The sequence below is a fragment of the Microcebus murinus genome, chromosome 9 (assembly GCF_040939455.1).
Source record: "Microcebus murinus isolate Inina chromosome 9, M.murinus_Inina_mat1.0, whole genome shotgun sequence".
In the NCBI taxonomy this organism is placed as follows: domain Eukaryota; kingdom Metazoa; phylum Chordata; class Mammalia; order Primates; family Cheirogaleidae; genus Microcebus; species Microcebus murinus.
In genome coordinates, this window is record NC_134112.1 from 21,934,471 (window position 1) to 21,950,399 (window position 15,929).

Genomic DNA, 15,929 nt, shown 5'->3' on the forward strand with positions numbered 1-15,929 from the left:
AAGCGGGTGCTTCAAAGGGAGAAGAAAAGCATTATGAACAGCTCTTGCCTGCCAAAATGGTCCAACAAGTTAACTGTTGGCTTCCAGAAGAAGAGCAAATGACAAGACTACTTAAGCCTTGTCCTTTCGCATCCAATCCTTGGATTCAACATCTTCAATCTACAGCTGCTTTTGTCAAGCCCTGTGAGCGCATCAGTCTTTGCGGGGTAAAGAATTACAAAAAAATAGAAGGAAAAAAGTGGCTTCAAAACTACAGAGTGAAGGAAATGTTCTCTATCTCAATACTGGAGATTAATTAGTTACACAGATGGACACATATGCAGAAATGCACAGAACTGAACATTTAAGGTCTTCAGACTTGGTGTACTTCAGTGTTTGCATTTTACACTTCAATAATACGTTGATAAACTTCTAAAAAGGATGGACTTTCCCAGGCAGAGCTATACTAATATTCTGACTGAAAACTGTCTTTTGGAGACCTTAATAAGTTCTAGATGGCCTAAAAGAAACTCCAAATGCAGGAAGGTCCTCTCTAGCCCTGCAGTGTGGATCCAGAAAAGACCAGACTTCTTATTTCTTATTTCTCCAGGAAAGACAGACAGGCAGTGGAAGAAGATATCACCAAAAAAGAGAGAAGCCTGCTCTACTCACTGAGGCCAGGTGGGAGGAAAGGAGCTCCCATCCAGCCAGCAAGGAGTCCCCGCCACCACCATCTCCCACATGGAGCCAACGAGGACCCCCTGGGCCCTGATGGGCATAACATAGAGTCACCCACTGCACCTACCAAGCTGTAGGGCACCCAGCTCACCATCTGCCTTGTGAGATGCCAGCAACTGATTTTTCCTGGAAAAAAGAAAATGTCAATGTACCAGAGGAAAATGACAGAGAAATACAAATAGCAGAAAAGACTGGAAGGAGTATTAGGTGGGCATTCAGGAGACAAGTTTCTCTAGCTCTGGCCCTGTCTGTGTGTACCTTTTTCAACCACAGGTTTCAGCGGGGTTGGGACCAAATGGCCCCAATTCTGTGTTTTCATGAGGAGCCACACACACCAGCCAATATAAGATGGTAAATTCTGTAGTTTGACACTGAATGTAAGCCTGTCTCACTGATGTCACTGAGATACTGCTAGGAAATACATACAAAAATAAATCAAGTTCTTGTAATCATTGCACAGAATTTTTTTCAACTCATCTCTGTGTTTTTTTCTGTTTAATTCCTCTCTCCCAGCTGTCTTCTCAAGCCATCAATAGCCATTTATAAGAAAGCTGTGAAATGCACCAAAGTATTTAAAGAAACCTGCTCTGTATGCTTCTGTTACCTGAAAAAATTGGCCTGTGATTCTGATTTGTAAATTCAGGTACGTGCATGCAGGACTTCCTTAAAATGGGCCACCTGCATTTTAGTTCCCTTTAGATTTTTTCTTTCCTCCAGCATGCATTGATCTGAACTAAAGTCATATGGTTTTTAAAAAAGAATACATTAAAAATAAAAATATTACATCACTCTCTGAAAACTCTTTTACTATGTTAAAAAATGACAGCTCTTTTGAACGTGGCATTGAAATATCTTTTCCTCCAACATCCTTGCAGGCTAAGATATGATTGAAGTAACAATTGTAATCTTCCCGTGATGTGCTCTATTGAATTGGTTTCCTCCTCAAGATGTATGAAGGGGCGTGAGTGGAAGACTGCGGAGGACACGCAGTCCCAAGCTGGTGAGCACGTGCTTCTGCGGGACACCAGGTCTCCTCTGCTAGTGCTAGAACACACAGCTCCATCCCCCACTCCCAGGCCGTCCTCCCCTCCTCACATCCTCCCTACTCAGTCAAGCCATTTTCCTCAATTCAAAACCACAAAATCCCTCGGCCCCAACACTACCAGGATTCTACAGACATTCTCTGGGGGCTTGGTGAAGAATGAGCTAGAAAGAGGAATGAAGGCATAGAGGGGTGGTTAGAGCCATATGGAAGGGGCAGTCAATGTCGGAGCTGTACCAGAGCACAACCCCCCATCCCTTTCATCAGAAGCCTCTCCTAGCCTTACTTCTCCCACCCTACCTTCACCCCCTCACCCCTGCTCTGCAACAAAAGGCTGAGGACCTGAGCTCTACTCTGCAACCCCTATTGTCACTGCTACATCTGGAGACTAAGACAAGGCACCTTCCCCTTGCTGTGTCTCAGTGTCCCTATCTAAAAAGCAAGGCTCAAGATATTGGTACTAGATGTCCTCTAAAATCCCCTTGAACAATTCCAAGCAGGGAATAGCAGAAGAAGAAACATCTCTCCAACATCCTGAGTCCCTGAGTCTCTTCTGAACCCACCTCTGCTTTCTGCCTCTCTCTCTCACCTAGATTATCTTTAAGCCTCCTAACTGATTTCCTGACCCCCAGAGTGTGAGCTATCCCTCAGCCCCCACATCTTCACATGGCTATCTTTCTAGAAAGAAAGTCATCTTTCTAGAAAACAAGTCTGACCATGACACTGCTGCTTGGCTAAAATCCTTCAAATCTTCCCCCTCATCACCATCAACAATAATAATCACATTTATAAAATTAACAGCAATAATAACAATAAATTCTTTCTGGCTCCTTTGACTATTTCAGGCACTATGATAAGTGCTCTGCAAGCCTCAAAAGTCACCTGCTGGCCGGGCGCGGGTGGCTCACGCCTACAATCCTAGCACTCAGGGAGGCCAAGGCCGGTGGATCTCTCAAGGTCAGGAGTTCGAAACCAGCCTGACAAAGAGTGAGACCCCATCTCTACTAAAAATAGAAAGAAATTAATTGGCCAACTAAAATATATAGAAAAAATTATCTGGGCATGGTGGCACATGCCTGTAGTCCCAGCTACTCAAGAGGCTTAGGCAAAAGGATTGCTTGAGCCCAGGAGTTTGAGGTTGCTGTAAGCTAGGCTGACACCTCAGCACTCTAGCCTGGGTAACAGAATGAGACTCTGTCTCAAAAAAAAAAAAAAAAAAAAAAAAGTTACCTGCTTCTCAGAACAGCTTTATGAAGCAGTTATTTCACTGAGTCTCAAAGAGGTTTAGTAATTTTCCCAAGGTTACACAGCATAGGAATTTAAACACAGGCAAAGACTCCAAAGACAATGACAATAACTACCACATATACTATTTCCTTATAAAAATAAAATCCAGGCCCATTAGAGTATCCTGCTAGGCTCCCCATGACCTGGCCACTTACTGCCCAGCCTCATCTCATCCTGGGCATCAGACTCCACCAGCATTTCCTCCATACTGAATGTCTCAGCCATGCCTCTATACCTTTTTATAAGCTGCTCACTCCATCTGGAATACCCTCTGGCAAACTCATACTAATCCGATAAAGCCCAATCAGAAGGTTACCTTCTTCTCAACTCCAAAGAATGCATTCATTCATTTCTTTATGCACTCACTCACTCACCCAGCACACATGTGGGGCTATCTGGCAAACCTATCTCCTTGCCCAGAAGAGACCAGATATAAATTACAATATGACATGGTATGGCAGGCTGAATAATGGCCCCCAAAGATATCCACATCCTAAGTCCTGGAACCTGTAATGTTACTTTATATGGCAAAAGGGATTTTTCAAATGGGATTAAGTGAAGGACCTTTAGATGGGGAAATTATCCTGGATTATTCAAATAGGATCAATGTAATCACACAGGCCCTCGTAAGAGAGAGGCAGAAGGAAATATGACACAGAAGAGAAGGCAATGTGATAACAGAGGCAGAGACTGGAGTGACACACTTTGCAGATGGAGGAAGGTGCCACAAGACAAGGAATACTGGTGGGGACCAGAAGGTAAAAAAGGTAAGGAAATATATTCTTTCCTGGATCCTCCAAAAAGAACTAGCCCTGCCAACACTGTGACTTTAGCCCAGTGTAATTGATTTTGGACTTCAGCCCCCCAGAACCGCAAGGTAATAAATTCATGTTGTTTTAAGCCACTAAAACAACATGTAGTAATCTGTTATAGCAGCAATGATAAACTAATACTATTGTAAGAGTGATAACCAAGGAAAAAGAAAGAACTGCAAGATTTTCTTGGTCTCCTCTGTATCCTGGTGTCCAGCATCTAGCCAGTGTTCCATAATTGGGTGCTGAATGCCAGATGACTCTCACAGAAGCTAGGTGACTTTCACAAGGTCACACAACTCAAAAATACCTGAGCCAGGACTCAAACCCAGGCCACTGGCTTCAAATGTTATACTCTGCTCTTTCTTCTATCTCATGCATCCTTTTCCTGCTCAGAAACCTCCATGGCTTCCTGCAAACCATGGCACAAAGTCTAAACCTCCCAAATTGTACCCTTGGCTCCTGAAGGCAGGCAGGTGGCCACGAGCCATGGTGAGAGGGTGGGGATGATTTTCCCCACTGGATAGGGTACAGCTGAGCCTCTTTCCCTAGTCATGAGACAGCCACACAGAAGGCCATCCATCAGCTGCAAGAGCCCAGCTCAGAAGCTTTGTGCCTGTTTCTCATAGATCTCATCACCACAGGAGACTTCAAATATGCTACACATAGAGAATGTGCTTATTGTTCCTTTCATGTGTCCCTTTGTGGCATAAGCATTAAAAAGTTTAAAAGGTCAGTTTAAAAGCATGTTCTTGCCTTTGAGTGAAAACTATTATGAACAACAATGACAAAAAGATAAATCAAGAGATTCAAAACACTTTTTCAAAGTGTGATTGTGCAGATAACACAGAGACATGTGTCAAAGTGTGCAACTAATAAATCCGTGGGGGCCGTGGGGCAGACCCCCAGCTTGCCTGCTCAGTCCAAGGCCTCCACCTCCCACTGCAGCTCCTCTGGTGCCCCACAGAGAGAGGTAAAAGCCAGGGCACTGCTGGTATTCAGGGCTCCAAGGGACCAGGACTCAATCCCTGAATAACTTGTCTTCATGGAAAAAGCCACTCAAAGACCTGGGTTCTTGTCTCTGCTCTCCCTTCCTCTATGTGATCTTGAGCAAGTCACTTACCCTCTGTGGCATCAGGTCCCTCATCTGTACCATGGAAGGAGTCTTAGAGTCTCTGCTCTCTGTGGGACATGACTAGGTACAGGGGCTCTGAGAGGACCAAAGTGCCCTCTCATGTATTCTTAAAGATACTTATTACTTAGGCATCCCAACACTCTTAGAACTAGTTCACTAGCTCTCACATCAAAACAGAGATGCTCATTCTTTATGTTTGGTACTGGATACTTGGCTAAATTAGTTATGAGTTTCCTCATGAGAATAAAGATACTAATCACTTACTGCTATATTTTGGGTATTTGTCCTATTAAAATTTAATTCCCAATGTGGCAGTATTGAGAGGTGGGGCTTTAAGAGGTGATTGGGTCAGATGGGCCCTGCTCTCATGAATGGATCAGTCTATTCATGGATTAATGGGTTAATGGATTAATAGGTTGTTACAGGAGTGGAACTGGTGGCTTTATAACAAAAGGAAGAGAGACCTGAACTAGCACACTCAACCCTCTCACCACATGATGCCCTACACCACCTCCAGACTCAAAAAGGCCCTCAACAGAAGTGCCCCCACAACTCTGGACTCTCCAGCTCTAGAACTGTAGGAAATAAATTTTGTTTCTTTATAAATTACCCAGTTTCGGGTAAATTCCGTTATAAGCAACAGAAAATAGACAAAGAGATTTTACTATATATTTGGTGAAACATCAGAACTCAGTGTCAATGGAATTCAAATTGACTACACTCATATGGCACAAGAATCTAGAATATTAAAATTTATATAAATTTTTCCCATGGCAATGACACTCCAGCACACCTAGCCAAAGCAATATAAAATTATGTGGTAGAACACTTCTATGAACCAGTTTACACAAGATTCCCTGGAAGAGAGAGATTTTTTTTAAGTCCCACTGAACATACGCTCAAAATAAAAAACTCTTAAACACAAATGAGAAAATGATTCACCATGAATGAAAACAACCAGACACAGCAAATAAGACTCCCAAGAACTTGAAAACAGAACAACAATCTAAAAAAGACTATACATTAGAGAGATTAGTGAAATTTTTTTTAAAGGAATGGAAATCAGAAGAACAAGACACTATGAAAAAACTATGGGCAGTTTTGAAGAGTAAATCCAATGACTGAATTAAGAAACTTACGGGCATATGATGGTGATGGATAATACATTAAACTGAAAAAAATCTATGAGTTTCCTACCAAAGGAGGAAGGAAAAAAAGAAGGAAGAAAGGAGGGGGAGTGAGAGAGAGAGAGAGATTGGAAAAGTTCTTTACAGAACACTGTCAACCAATAAGTGTAGAAGGAATGATAAATTTGGAAAATCATCATTTTATACACTCCAATTTAATCATTTATATGGGAAATGATCATCAAGGGATGATAATAACCATGCATGAAAAGTTTTTGAGGAATAGGATATTCATATGGTCTGAAAGTCACAGATTACTTATTAATTGCAAAAGAGAAAGTTATATTTACAATGATGGATTGACATACGCCACCTTAACAGAGTGATCCAACTTAGCATCACCAAAAAAAACACAAACCAACATTATATGCCCTGATGTAATGTAATGGGAAACATACAATATCATCTATATATTGTCCTTGCCAAAAAAAAAAAAAAATGCTTACGGTAAACCTAGTAATGAAAGAAACAAATCTAGAATGTGGGCATTCTTAAGACAACAAGCGTACACAATTCATGAAAAACGAAAAAACTAAAACTACTTGAGATTAAAATAGTCTAGAGAGGCATGTCAGCCAATACAATGAGTAAGCCTTGAATGGATCCTAGATCGAAAAAAAAAATAAAATCTAAAAGAACATTTGGGGGATATTTGGGAGAAATATGATTATGGGCTATATGTTAGATGGTTTCATTGAATCAATGTGAAATTTCTTGGGTGTGATAATGATGCTGGGGTTATGTAGAAGAATGTTCTTGTTCTTAGGAGACACAAGCTGAAATATATAGGAGTGAAATTCCAGGGTATCTGAATTTTACTTTCAAAGGGATCATCAAAAAATATGTGTATATATACATACATATAATCTGTACTGGGCAAGGGGAGAGGAGAGCAAACAAATGTGACAAAATCATACCAATTGCTGAATCTAGGTGAAAGGTATATAGATGGTCCTTCCACTATTCTTTCCATTTTTCCACAGGTTTAAACTTCTTTAAAGTTGGACAAAAACTTTGGTAAGCTTAAACAGTAGATTAGATATAATGAAGAGATAATTACTAAGAGTTAATAGATGATATTACCCATAATGCAATTCAATCAGGAGAGATAAAATACATGAAAGAACAAAGAAGAGACATGGAGGAAAAAATTTTGAAGTCCAATATACATCTAAAAGCCGTTCTAGAAAGAAAGGATAAAGAGAATATGGGAAAGAAAATAATTAAAAAGATAATTGCCAAGAACTTTCCAGACATGAATCCTCACAGAAACATAATGACCTTCAAAAGGGACATGTAAAAATAAATGCACACCTAGACATGTCATATTAAAACTACCAGAATGCCAAAGACAATAAGAAAAATCTTGGAAAAAAGGTAGATTATCTATAAACAATTACTTTAACAGCAGACTTCTCAACAGCAATAATTAAGGGTAGAAGACAATGAAATAACATGTTCAAAGTGCTAAAGGAAAATAAATGTCAACTTTAAAATTCCCAGCTAAAATATTATTAAAAGTAAGAACAAAATGAAGACATTTTCAGACAAAGACTAAAAAAGTTTACTATCACAGACCTTCACTGAATGAACTACTAGAGGACTCATTTCAGGAAAAAGAGAAACCGGTAAACATTAGCTAAACCTAAATGAGAACTGGCAAAGAAAACAATAAAAATAATAACTGAATTTTACTTTCAGTAAGTAGCAAATAATTTGGGAGTAGTTAAAAACAAAGTGAAACTAAAATGCTAGACAATAATAAACAGGGAACATGGGAAGGAGAAATGATCATCAGAGTTAAAGATTCTAAAATCTCACATTTTTGAGGGGGTAGATTTATTCAATTTAAATTATGATTAAAAATTTAAGTAACCACTAAAATAATAAAAACATAACATATAATTTCTACATCAGAAAAGAGAAAAAGAAAAAATACATTTCTGTTAATTCTCAAGAAGTGTCACTGTGGAAAATAGTCTCACAGTTCCTCAAAAATTAAAAAAAAGAATTAGCAAATGATGTTGCAATTCCACTCTTAGGTATAATAACCCCAAAGATTGAAAACAGGCTCAAACAAATACACATAGACAAATAGTCACAGGAGCATTATTCACAATAGCCAAAAGTTGGAAACATTTCATGTCCATCAACAAATGAGTACATAAATAAAATGTTATAAATCCATACAATGGAATAATATTCTGTCATAAAAAGGAAAGAAGTAGAGATACATGCTACAATGTGGACGAGCCTTTATGCTAAGTTAAAGAAGCCTGACACAAAAGCTCACATTTTATATGATTCCATTTATTGTGAAATATCACAGATTGGTAATTGCCAGGGGCTGAGGGGTTGGGGAGAAACTGCTTAATGAGTAAGGGATTTTTACTTTGGTGAGATAAAAATGTTTTAGAACTAGATAGAGGTGGTGATTATACAACACTGTGAATGAATTAAATGCCACTAAATTTTTCACCCTAAATGGTTAATTTAAAAAGAAAAAAAAGAAATAAAGTATGGCAAAACTAAAGTATAAAATATAACAGGGCAAATAAATTCAAGTAAATCAAAAATTATATTAAATGCAAATAAACTTGCCAGTTAAAAGACAAAGATTGAATTTTTAAAATTAGCTATATATTGTTTCAAGAGACATGTAACACAAAATCTTAACAGTAAAACACAGGAAAAATATACCATTTGCAAACCTGCCATTTAAAAGCTGATATAGCTAAATAAATACTATCAGATAAAAACAGACTTTTTAATAAAAAGAATTATTAGTTATTAGTGATAAATCTACTTGTTATAGAATAACAAAAGGAAAAATTCAACAGGAAAATTTAGCCATCATGAATCTTCCTATGCCCCTAACAGCAGAGCTTCAAAATATATCACTAAAAATTTGACAAAACTGTAAGGAGAAATTATTCAATGCATGAGCATAATAGAAAATTTTAACACACCTCTCTCAGCAACTAACAGATCAAGCAGAAAAAAACATTAATAAGAATAAAGAAGATTTGAAGATCAAAATAACATGCTTGATCTAAAACTACTATTAAATAATATATATTTTTGTCAAGCACATATGGTGGCATATTTGTAAGAACTGATGAAACAGCAGGCCACAAATAATGTCTTAAAAGAATCCAAACTATGTTTTTGATACTAAGAAATAAAGAATTCAATGATAAAGAGATAGCTCCTTACATTCTAAGAAAAGAATCCATGTATTAGTAAATTTCAAAGAAATAATTATAGAAATTAGAAAACATTTTAAAGTGGTTAACAACTTATAAAATCTTCTAGGAAGCAGTTAAAGTGGAACATAGAAGAAAATGTATATAGCATAAAGGCACCTATTATGTGGAACAATGAAAACCAAAGACCTAAGCATCCACTGCAAAAGAGAACAGCAAAGTAAACCAACAGAAAATAAGGAGGGAAAATAAATGTCAGATTAAAAAGTTAATGAAATTAAAAACAATAAATAGGTTCAACAATCCTCAAAACTGGTTCTTTGAAAAGAATAATAAAAAGACAAACCTTTGGCAAAATTGATAAAGTATAAATAAATAATACTAAGAGTGAAAAGGAAGGATAAAACTAAACATTGTAAACAGCATTTTTTTCAGTAAGAAGAAAAGAGTATGAACTGACAGACTAGATCATGTTCTAGAAAAGTCATAAAACTGACTCAAGAATGAACAGAAAATCTGAAACTATTACCATTTTTAAAAATCATTAGTTTAAACTTCACCCCCATTTCCCACCCCAACATACACATATACACAAATACTAATGTGTTCCACCAAATATAGGAAAATCTTCCCAATTTAGATTCCCAAATATAGTGTACTCAGACTCTGGAACCACCCATCCTGCCTGTGAATCCCAGGACACCACTAAAACTGTGTGCAGGGGAGGCAAGTTTCCAGCTTCTTTGTGCTTCTGATTCTTCATCTATGAAATGGAGTTGATAATAGTCCTCCCTCAAAAGAGTGCTGTAAGAATTAAATGAGTTAATATATCAAGTACTGGGTAATTGCTATGTGTTAGCTAAAATGATGGTAATAATTAATGAAGCTAATATAACCTTAATTCCAAAGACCTAACACTTACAAACATAAAGTACAAAAATATGAAATAGACAACTGCATTAAACATGAGTTTTAGGAAAATTATGACCAAGTAAAAAAGCAAGAATATTTTTAAAGTAGGAAATCTGATGGTGTCATTCACATCAATAGGTTAAAGATAAAAAATGTAAAATAATCTAAATACATGAGGAAAAGGCACTTGATAAAAATAAATACTGATATATGTTTCTAAAAAAGAAAAAACAAAACTCTTAGCAAGTCCAAGGGAGGGGAAAGGTTTTCCTTTACTTAATATACATATACTTGAATCCTACAGGACATCCTACCTAACCCTGAGGCATTGGAAGCACCCCTGCTAGAGTCAGTAACAAGATGAGGATGTCCAGCATCCCGCAAGTACTCAGTACTATACTGGAGATACACTAGAGGCAGTGCAACGAGACAAGTGAAACCAACAACCCTGGAGCCAGAGTCCTTTCCTGACTCAGGATTCAGCACTCCTGCCACTATCCCTCTTGAAACATAACATCACTTTGGAATGAACAAGAGGGTTAGATGATCATGAAGCAGAGTTGCTCAGATGTAGGTGGACATTTAGAAATTAGACAGACAAGCTCATGCCAGGGAAAATAGGCATCACCTGGCAATAGACTAATTGACTCTAGTCTCAACTTCCATTTTGCTGGAATCAAAGGCTATAAGGACCATGAATCTAGCAATTCTGGGCTTTGGCTCTTCTGACCCAGCCCATTCCCACCCCCAGGTGCTTCTTGGCTGCGTGCCTGTGTGCATGCGTGCGTGCGTGCATGTGTGTGTATGTGAGTGTAGCAGATAGTTTGGAGGCACCCTCTAGGAGCAGCTGTGCAGTGCTCTTTCTCTGCTTTTCCAGCAATGACTTTGCACTTAAGTGGCTCTCATTAAAGACTGAACTGGCTGGAGAAGCAGTAAGCCTTCATGAGTCAGATCCTTGAGAACAAGCTGATACAAAAAGACTTTTTTTAAAAAAAATTCTTTTAAAAACCTAGGCTTTCCATAGAAGAAAACATTTTTTCTTTTCACTTTCCTGCTCTCCGTTCCTCTTTGGCTTCCTACAGAGCCTCAGCCAAGGTCCCCAGTAAAGACGTGGTACAGAATTGCGGTTAGACTTGGATGGCGCTTAGACGTGGCCTTGCATAACCTTTGTTGTTACAGACGAGGTAACCAAGCTCTGGGGAGAGGAAGGGAGTTCCTCCTGTGTCTTTACCTCCCCAGTGCTCAGTTAGACAGGAGGTATCCAAGCCTCTGCAGGGGCTTGCTCCACCTCCCTTGGCCACCAGATCGACAGGAGTTTTTAAAATTAAGCTATAAAGAATATGAGGTCTCATGAAGGGTTGGGTTATCAAGAAGTCATCATGTGCACTAACCATCACAATGTGTAGCAACTTTAACAGATCTCAGTTTTATACCCTGCAGTTGCCAGTTCTCAAATGGTTGACCTTTAACATATAAAAGGAATATTTTTTTTTCCTCTTTGTGTCTTTTCTTTCCTCTTAAGGATGTGGAAAACCTGAGTAGAATTGCTGGGATAACATTTCCTGTGAGAAAGCACTCTACTTGGAATACTGTGAAAACAATCTGTCTTAACAATTCAACCCAAATAAATTATCTTCCTGAAACCAATGAAACCCTTAATTGGGAATTGGGCTGCTTACCCAAGTCTGTCTCATCCGGGTCCATGATGACGAAGATTGGACAAAGATAGGGATCACCCAGTGAGGACAGATGGGGGGGGGGACTGATGGCCCTGCATCCTCCTGGACAAGTCATCGGGCCCAGGCTGTGTGGCTGGAGAGAACACATGCTGTACTCCAGCCTCCTGAGCCATTGTTCTTTGGGGGTGATGATTTCTCAGCTTAACTTTCTTTCCGTATGTGTCCCTCCGGACAGGCCTTGGCACGCTCCTTTGACAAGATGTATGCAGAGCCAGAGCAAGATCCTAAATCAAGTCTAACATTTCTCCTTCCTGTATATCTAATCCCTGAGTCAGGCTGGATTCTGGAACATTCCAGAAACAGAAGAAATTTACCCTAGTTTCAGCCTCAGAAGTTTCCTTCAAGGGCACACAGTTTGCAAAACAAAACTGTACTAGATATGACCTTCCCTCAGATTATTTTCCAATTTGACATTAGACCTTGGCATACTATTATGCCAAGGTATTAAATGGAGGTTCCTTCTGGAAGCTAAGGAGTACTCAGAGTTCACCTAGATACAGCTCATCCAGCTAGAAGGGCTGAAGTTTAATCCAGACCATGTAGTCTAATCCAGCAGCCCTATCAGTGGCAGTTGGGGACAGAGCTTTCCTGGATAGTAGGCAAAGGTATAAATAGAATTTGAGGCTGCAGACTCTCATCTCTGTTGATTTTCATCTATCCCATGTTGTATATTAGAGGCACTGACTGCATTTTCTTAAGACCCAAAACCCATTAGGACACACTGCCTTTCCCTTAGGGGGACACACACCAGCAGGACTTTGTGGCCCTCCCAGTTCGCATCCCCCTGCCCTCTCAGGCTGACGTTCCCTGGGCGTGGCTGAGCTCAGCTCCAAAAGGTGACTGGTGCCAAAAGGCAGGTGTTGTTCTCCAGGCAAGGAAAGGGTGGGTAGAGATAATGTTACTCCAGGGAAAAAAAAAATATCTTCCTAAAGGAAGAGGGATCTCTATGGAGCACGTCTCTGCAACATGGCCAAATTCATTGAGCAGCCACTTTCACCTCAGATATGCAGTTCACCAAGCAAAATGTTGCTCACCGGTGATCTCCCTTCATCTTGGTCTCATTTCCACCCTGCACTCACTAGTAGACCAAACCTACCCACCAAAGACGCCAGCGTGACCAGGTGACCAGATGAGCCCAGTGACCAAGGCCAGTGCTGGAGACGTGATGGGGCGCCTGGCCCACACCATGACATCCCAGGTGCAAGCAGGGCCCCAAGGAGCACACCTAGCAGACAAGGTCACTAAGGCTGCCTCTGATTAGGGCTCCCTGCCAGCCCAGTCTCCCTCCCCAGTGGATTGAGGACCCATGGGGATGGCTCTATCAGAGGCAAAGGTCCTAGCCCTGCCTCCTTGAGGCTGGTGTGAAAGCCCAGAATGGAAAGGATTGCCTTAACACTCTCAGGGAGTCTACAGTCATTCTTAGGTTTTAAAAGGGAAGGTTCTGACAGGCTGCCTAAGAGTTGCCACCAGTTTCCACAGTGGATTAGAAAGCTGCACAGAGATGTTTACTTAGCTGCTGGGAGATGCCACTTTGGGGCACCAATCCTGCCTGTTACTGTCCTAATGAAGGCCAATAAACAAGCCCAGGGAGGTGCATTGCACCAATGAGAGAGGTCAACTTTCTCTGAGTACCATCAAATATTAAAGCCAGTTAGGCTCTGTTTGATTAAATATACCAAAGGGTGGCTTAAAACAACTTCTAGGATAAAATATTTTCATTTTGAACTCATAAAATATTCCCCTACATAAGCGTTCATAACCATGAGCAGCATGTCTAAAACAGCACTATCTGCGTCCAAGTCTAAATTCATAGCCATTTGAAAAGAAAGAAATGTGGGTTCATTTACTTTTAGAAAGGTAAGGAGGCTTACACTTAACATCTATTTTTGGAGGTTTCTCCAAGAGGCCTTGGGCAAATATTCACCTTCCCTGGGTTCTGATTTCCCTTTCTGTGATGCTCTAAGAGTTCTAAATGCTCCACAGTTTTGTCCTTACAATAATAATTATTTATCTGGGCAGCACCTTCTACTTCCCCCAAAATTTAATTCTTGCAAAAGTCCTATGTAGAAAGCAGCATAAGGACTTTTTAGCCCTACGTTTACAAATGAGGACACTGAGGCTCAGAAATTGTTACTTGTCTACCACAAACTAGTCCTTGATACACAGATCTGTGGTGACATGAGGAAAACAAAAAACAACACAGTGAAATTTTTAGCAAAGCTTATTTTGTTCATTTTAGAGACTGGCCTTTTATTCAATATTTATCTCAGTTTTTTGAAATTTCACAAAATTGTTTTAATATCCTTACTTAGGCAGCAAAAATAATAATAATAGCCTAGTGTCTGATTTACCATGAAGTTTATGGAGCTTAAGCTTCAGGGACCATCCCTTCCAAGAGGTCTTAGAAATGTGTTCACAGGAATATTGTATTTTAAAAAAACTTGCAAAAATGAGATACTTTTATATGCTTTCTCTTAAAGAGGCCACTAGGATCATGTAAGTTTCAGGCCCAAGACATCCAGATCTGCCTCTGAACCCGAGGTTAGTCCTCCAGTGTTTTTTTTTTAATTAATTTCGTTTATTGGTCCCTGAATCTTCAGTGTCTATGACCCACTACACCAAATGGATGTCCCAATGTTTCTTTGGATGCAGAGACCCTGTCTCTGTCTCTAGTTTGGACAGAGAAAGGCCAAGTTAAGACTGGCTCCTAAAACTATGCTTCCTTCCACCCCAAACTGCCCCATCATGACAAAGAAATCTCCAGGAAATTTTGACCTACTCCAAAAGCACAGAGGAATGACTGTTTTCTGGGCATTTCTTAGAAGAAAGAGAAAAAAAACACATTGCTTTAAACCAAGTTAGCTTTGCAAACTTTGAGCATTACACCACTCATACACATAAAACCAGAGAGCTCTGGAATTTCCATGAGTGAGCCAGCCCCAAATCAGGACAAGTATGCCCTGGTCTAAAATTAGCTGTATTCCTGAGCCAGCCAGGCAGCCCCCTGTGCCTCTCCTGGCAGGCATATTCCCTGGAAATAGGTTGTGAGGGTCCCTGGGTAGCAGACTATGGGTCCCATCCCCCCTTGTTCCCCGGGGGTTACCACTACCTGCCTCTAATGAGGGTTCCCGTTCAGCATAGGTGCCTCGTGGGTGGGAAGCCCAGTAGGTGGAGGTATTCACTGAGGAGCTATGTTATGGCTGAGAATCCAGCCACTCAAGGGTGGAAAATCTGTGCTGAAACTTTCCATGTGCCCCAAAGCACATGAGCACAATGCCCACCTCACACAGAAGTCAGGATATGGGGATTAAAAATTTTAACACAGGGCAAGTTTCCCTCCCAGATCCTTAAGAAGTAACGATATTTCACCTGAGTTTTTAAGAGTGGGGGGAAAAAACATCAAAGCAGTACAATCCCTTTTCTCCTTAATAGTGAAACTTCTACAGAGGCAGAATGAAGCCCTTTGGCAAGACTCTGGGATCTGAATCTAACACCGACATAAGGCTGAAAGAGTACCTCCCCCAAAAACCCCTCCAGTTTTTGCTTCTCCAAGCTGCACCCTCCTGCCACCACCTCTGTCCCCGGTGGGGCAAATGTGCAGGGACCTACAGTCTGCAGCCCCTTCTGGATCACATGGGCAAGAAACCACCCCCACGATGCAGTTGACAGGAAGAGCTCTGACCAAAGGTATCTGGAGCTTTTTCCAGAACAAATATAAAACCATCGGAAACAGCTGGACCCACTTCGGGCAGTCTCCTGTTGGAAATGTCATGTTAAGCCTCATGACTGTGGGTGTAACCAAAAGATCAGGGGTTTCAAAAGAACAACCAGAAGATTGGGAGAAGATTCCAGTCCTGGCAGGGTGGAAGGGAATATGACGGTAAAGGAGGGC

At 40.2% G+C, this 15,929-nt stretch overlaps 1 protein-coding gene across 3 annotated transcripts in view; it reads right to left on the reverse strand.

The window, feature by feature from the left end:
* MINDY4 (MINDY lysine 48 deubiquitinase 4) overlaps positions 1-15,929 on the reverse strand; it is a 111,520-nt gene that overhangs the window by 63,555 nt on the left and 32,036 nt on the right. For 2 of the 3 annotated variants that reach the window (XM_012735855.3, XM_076006328.1), the window contains exon 6: positions 785-843. In XM_012735855.3, the coding sequence (XP_012591309.2) occupies positions 785-843 (59 nt within the window). The remainder of the gene's footprint in view (positions 1-784; positions 844-15,929) is intronic. The other variant, XM_076006327.1, reaches the window with a different exon arrangement.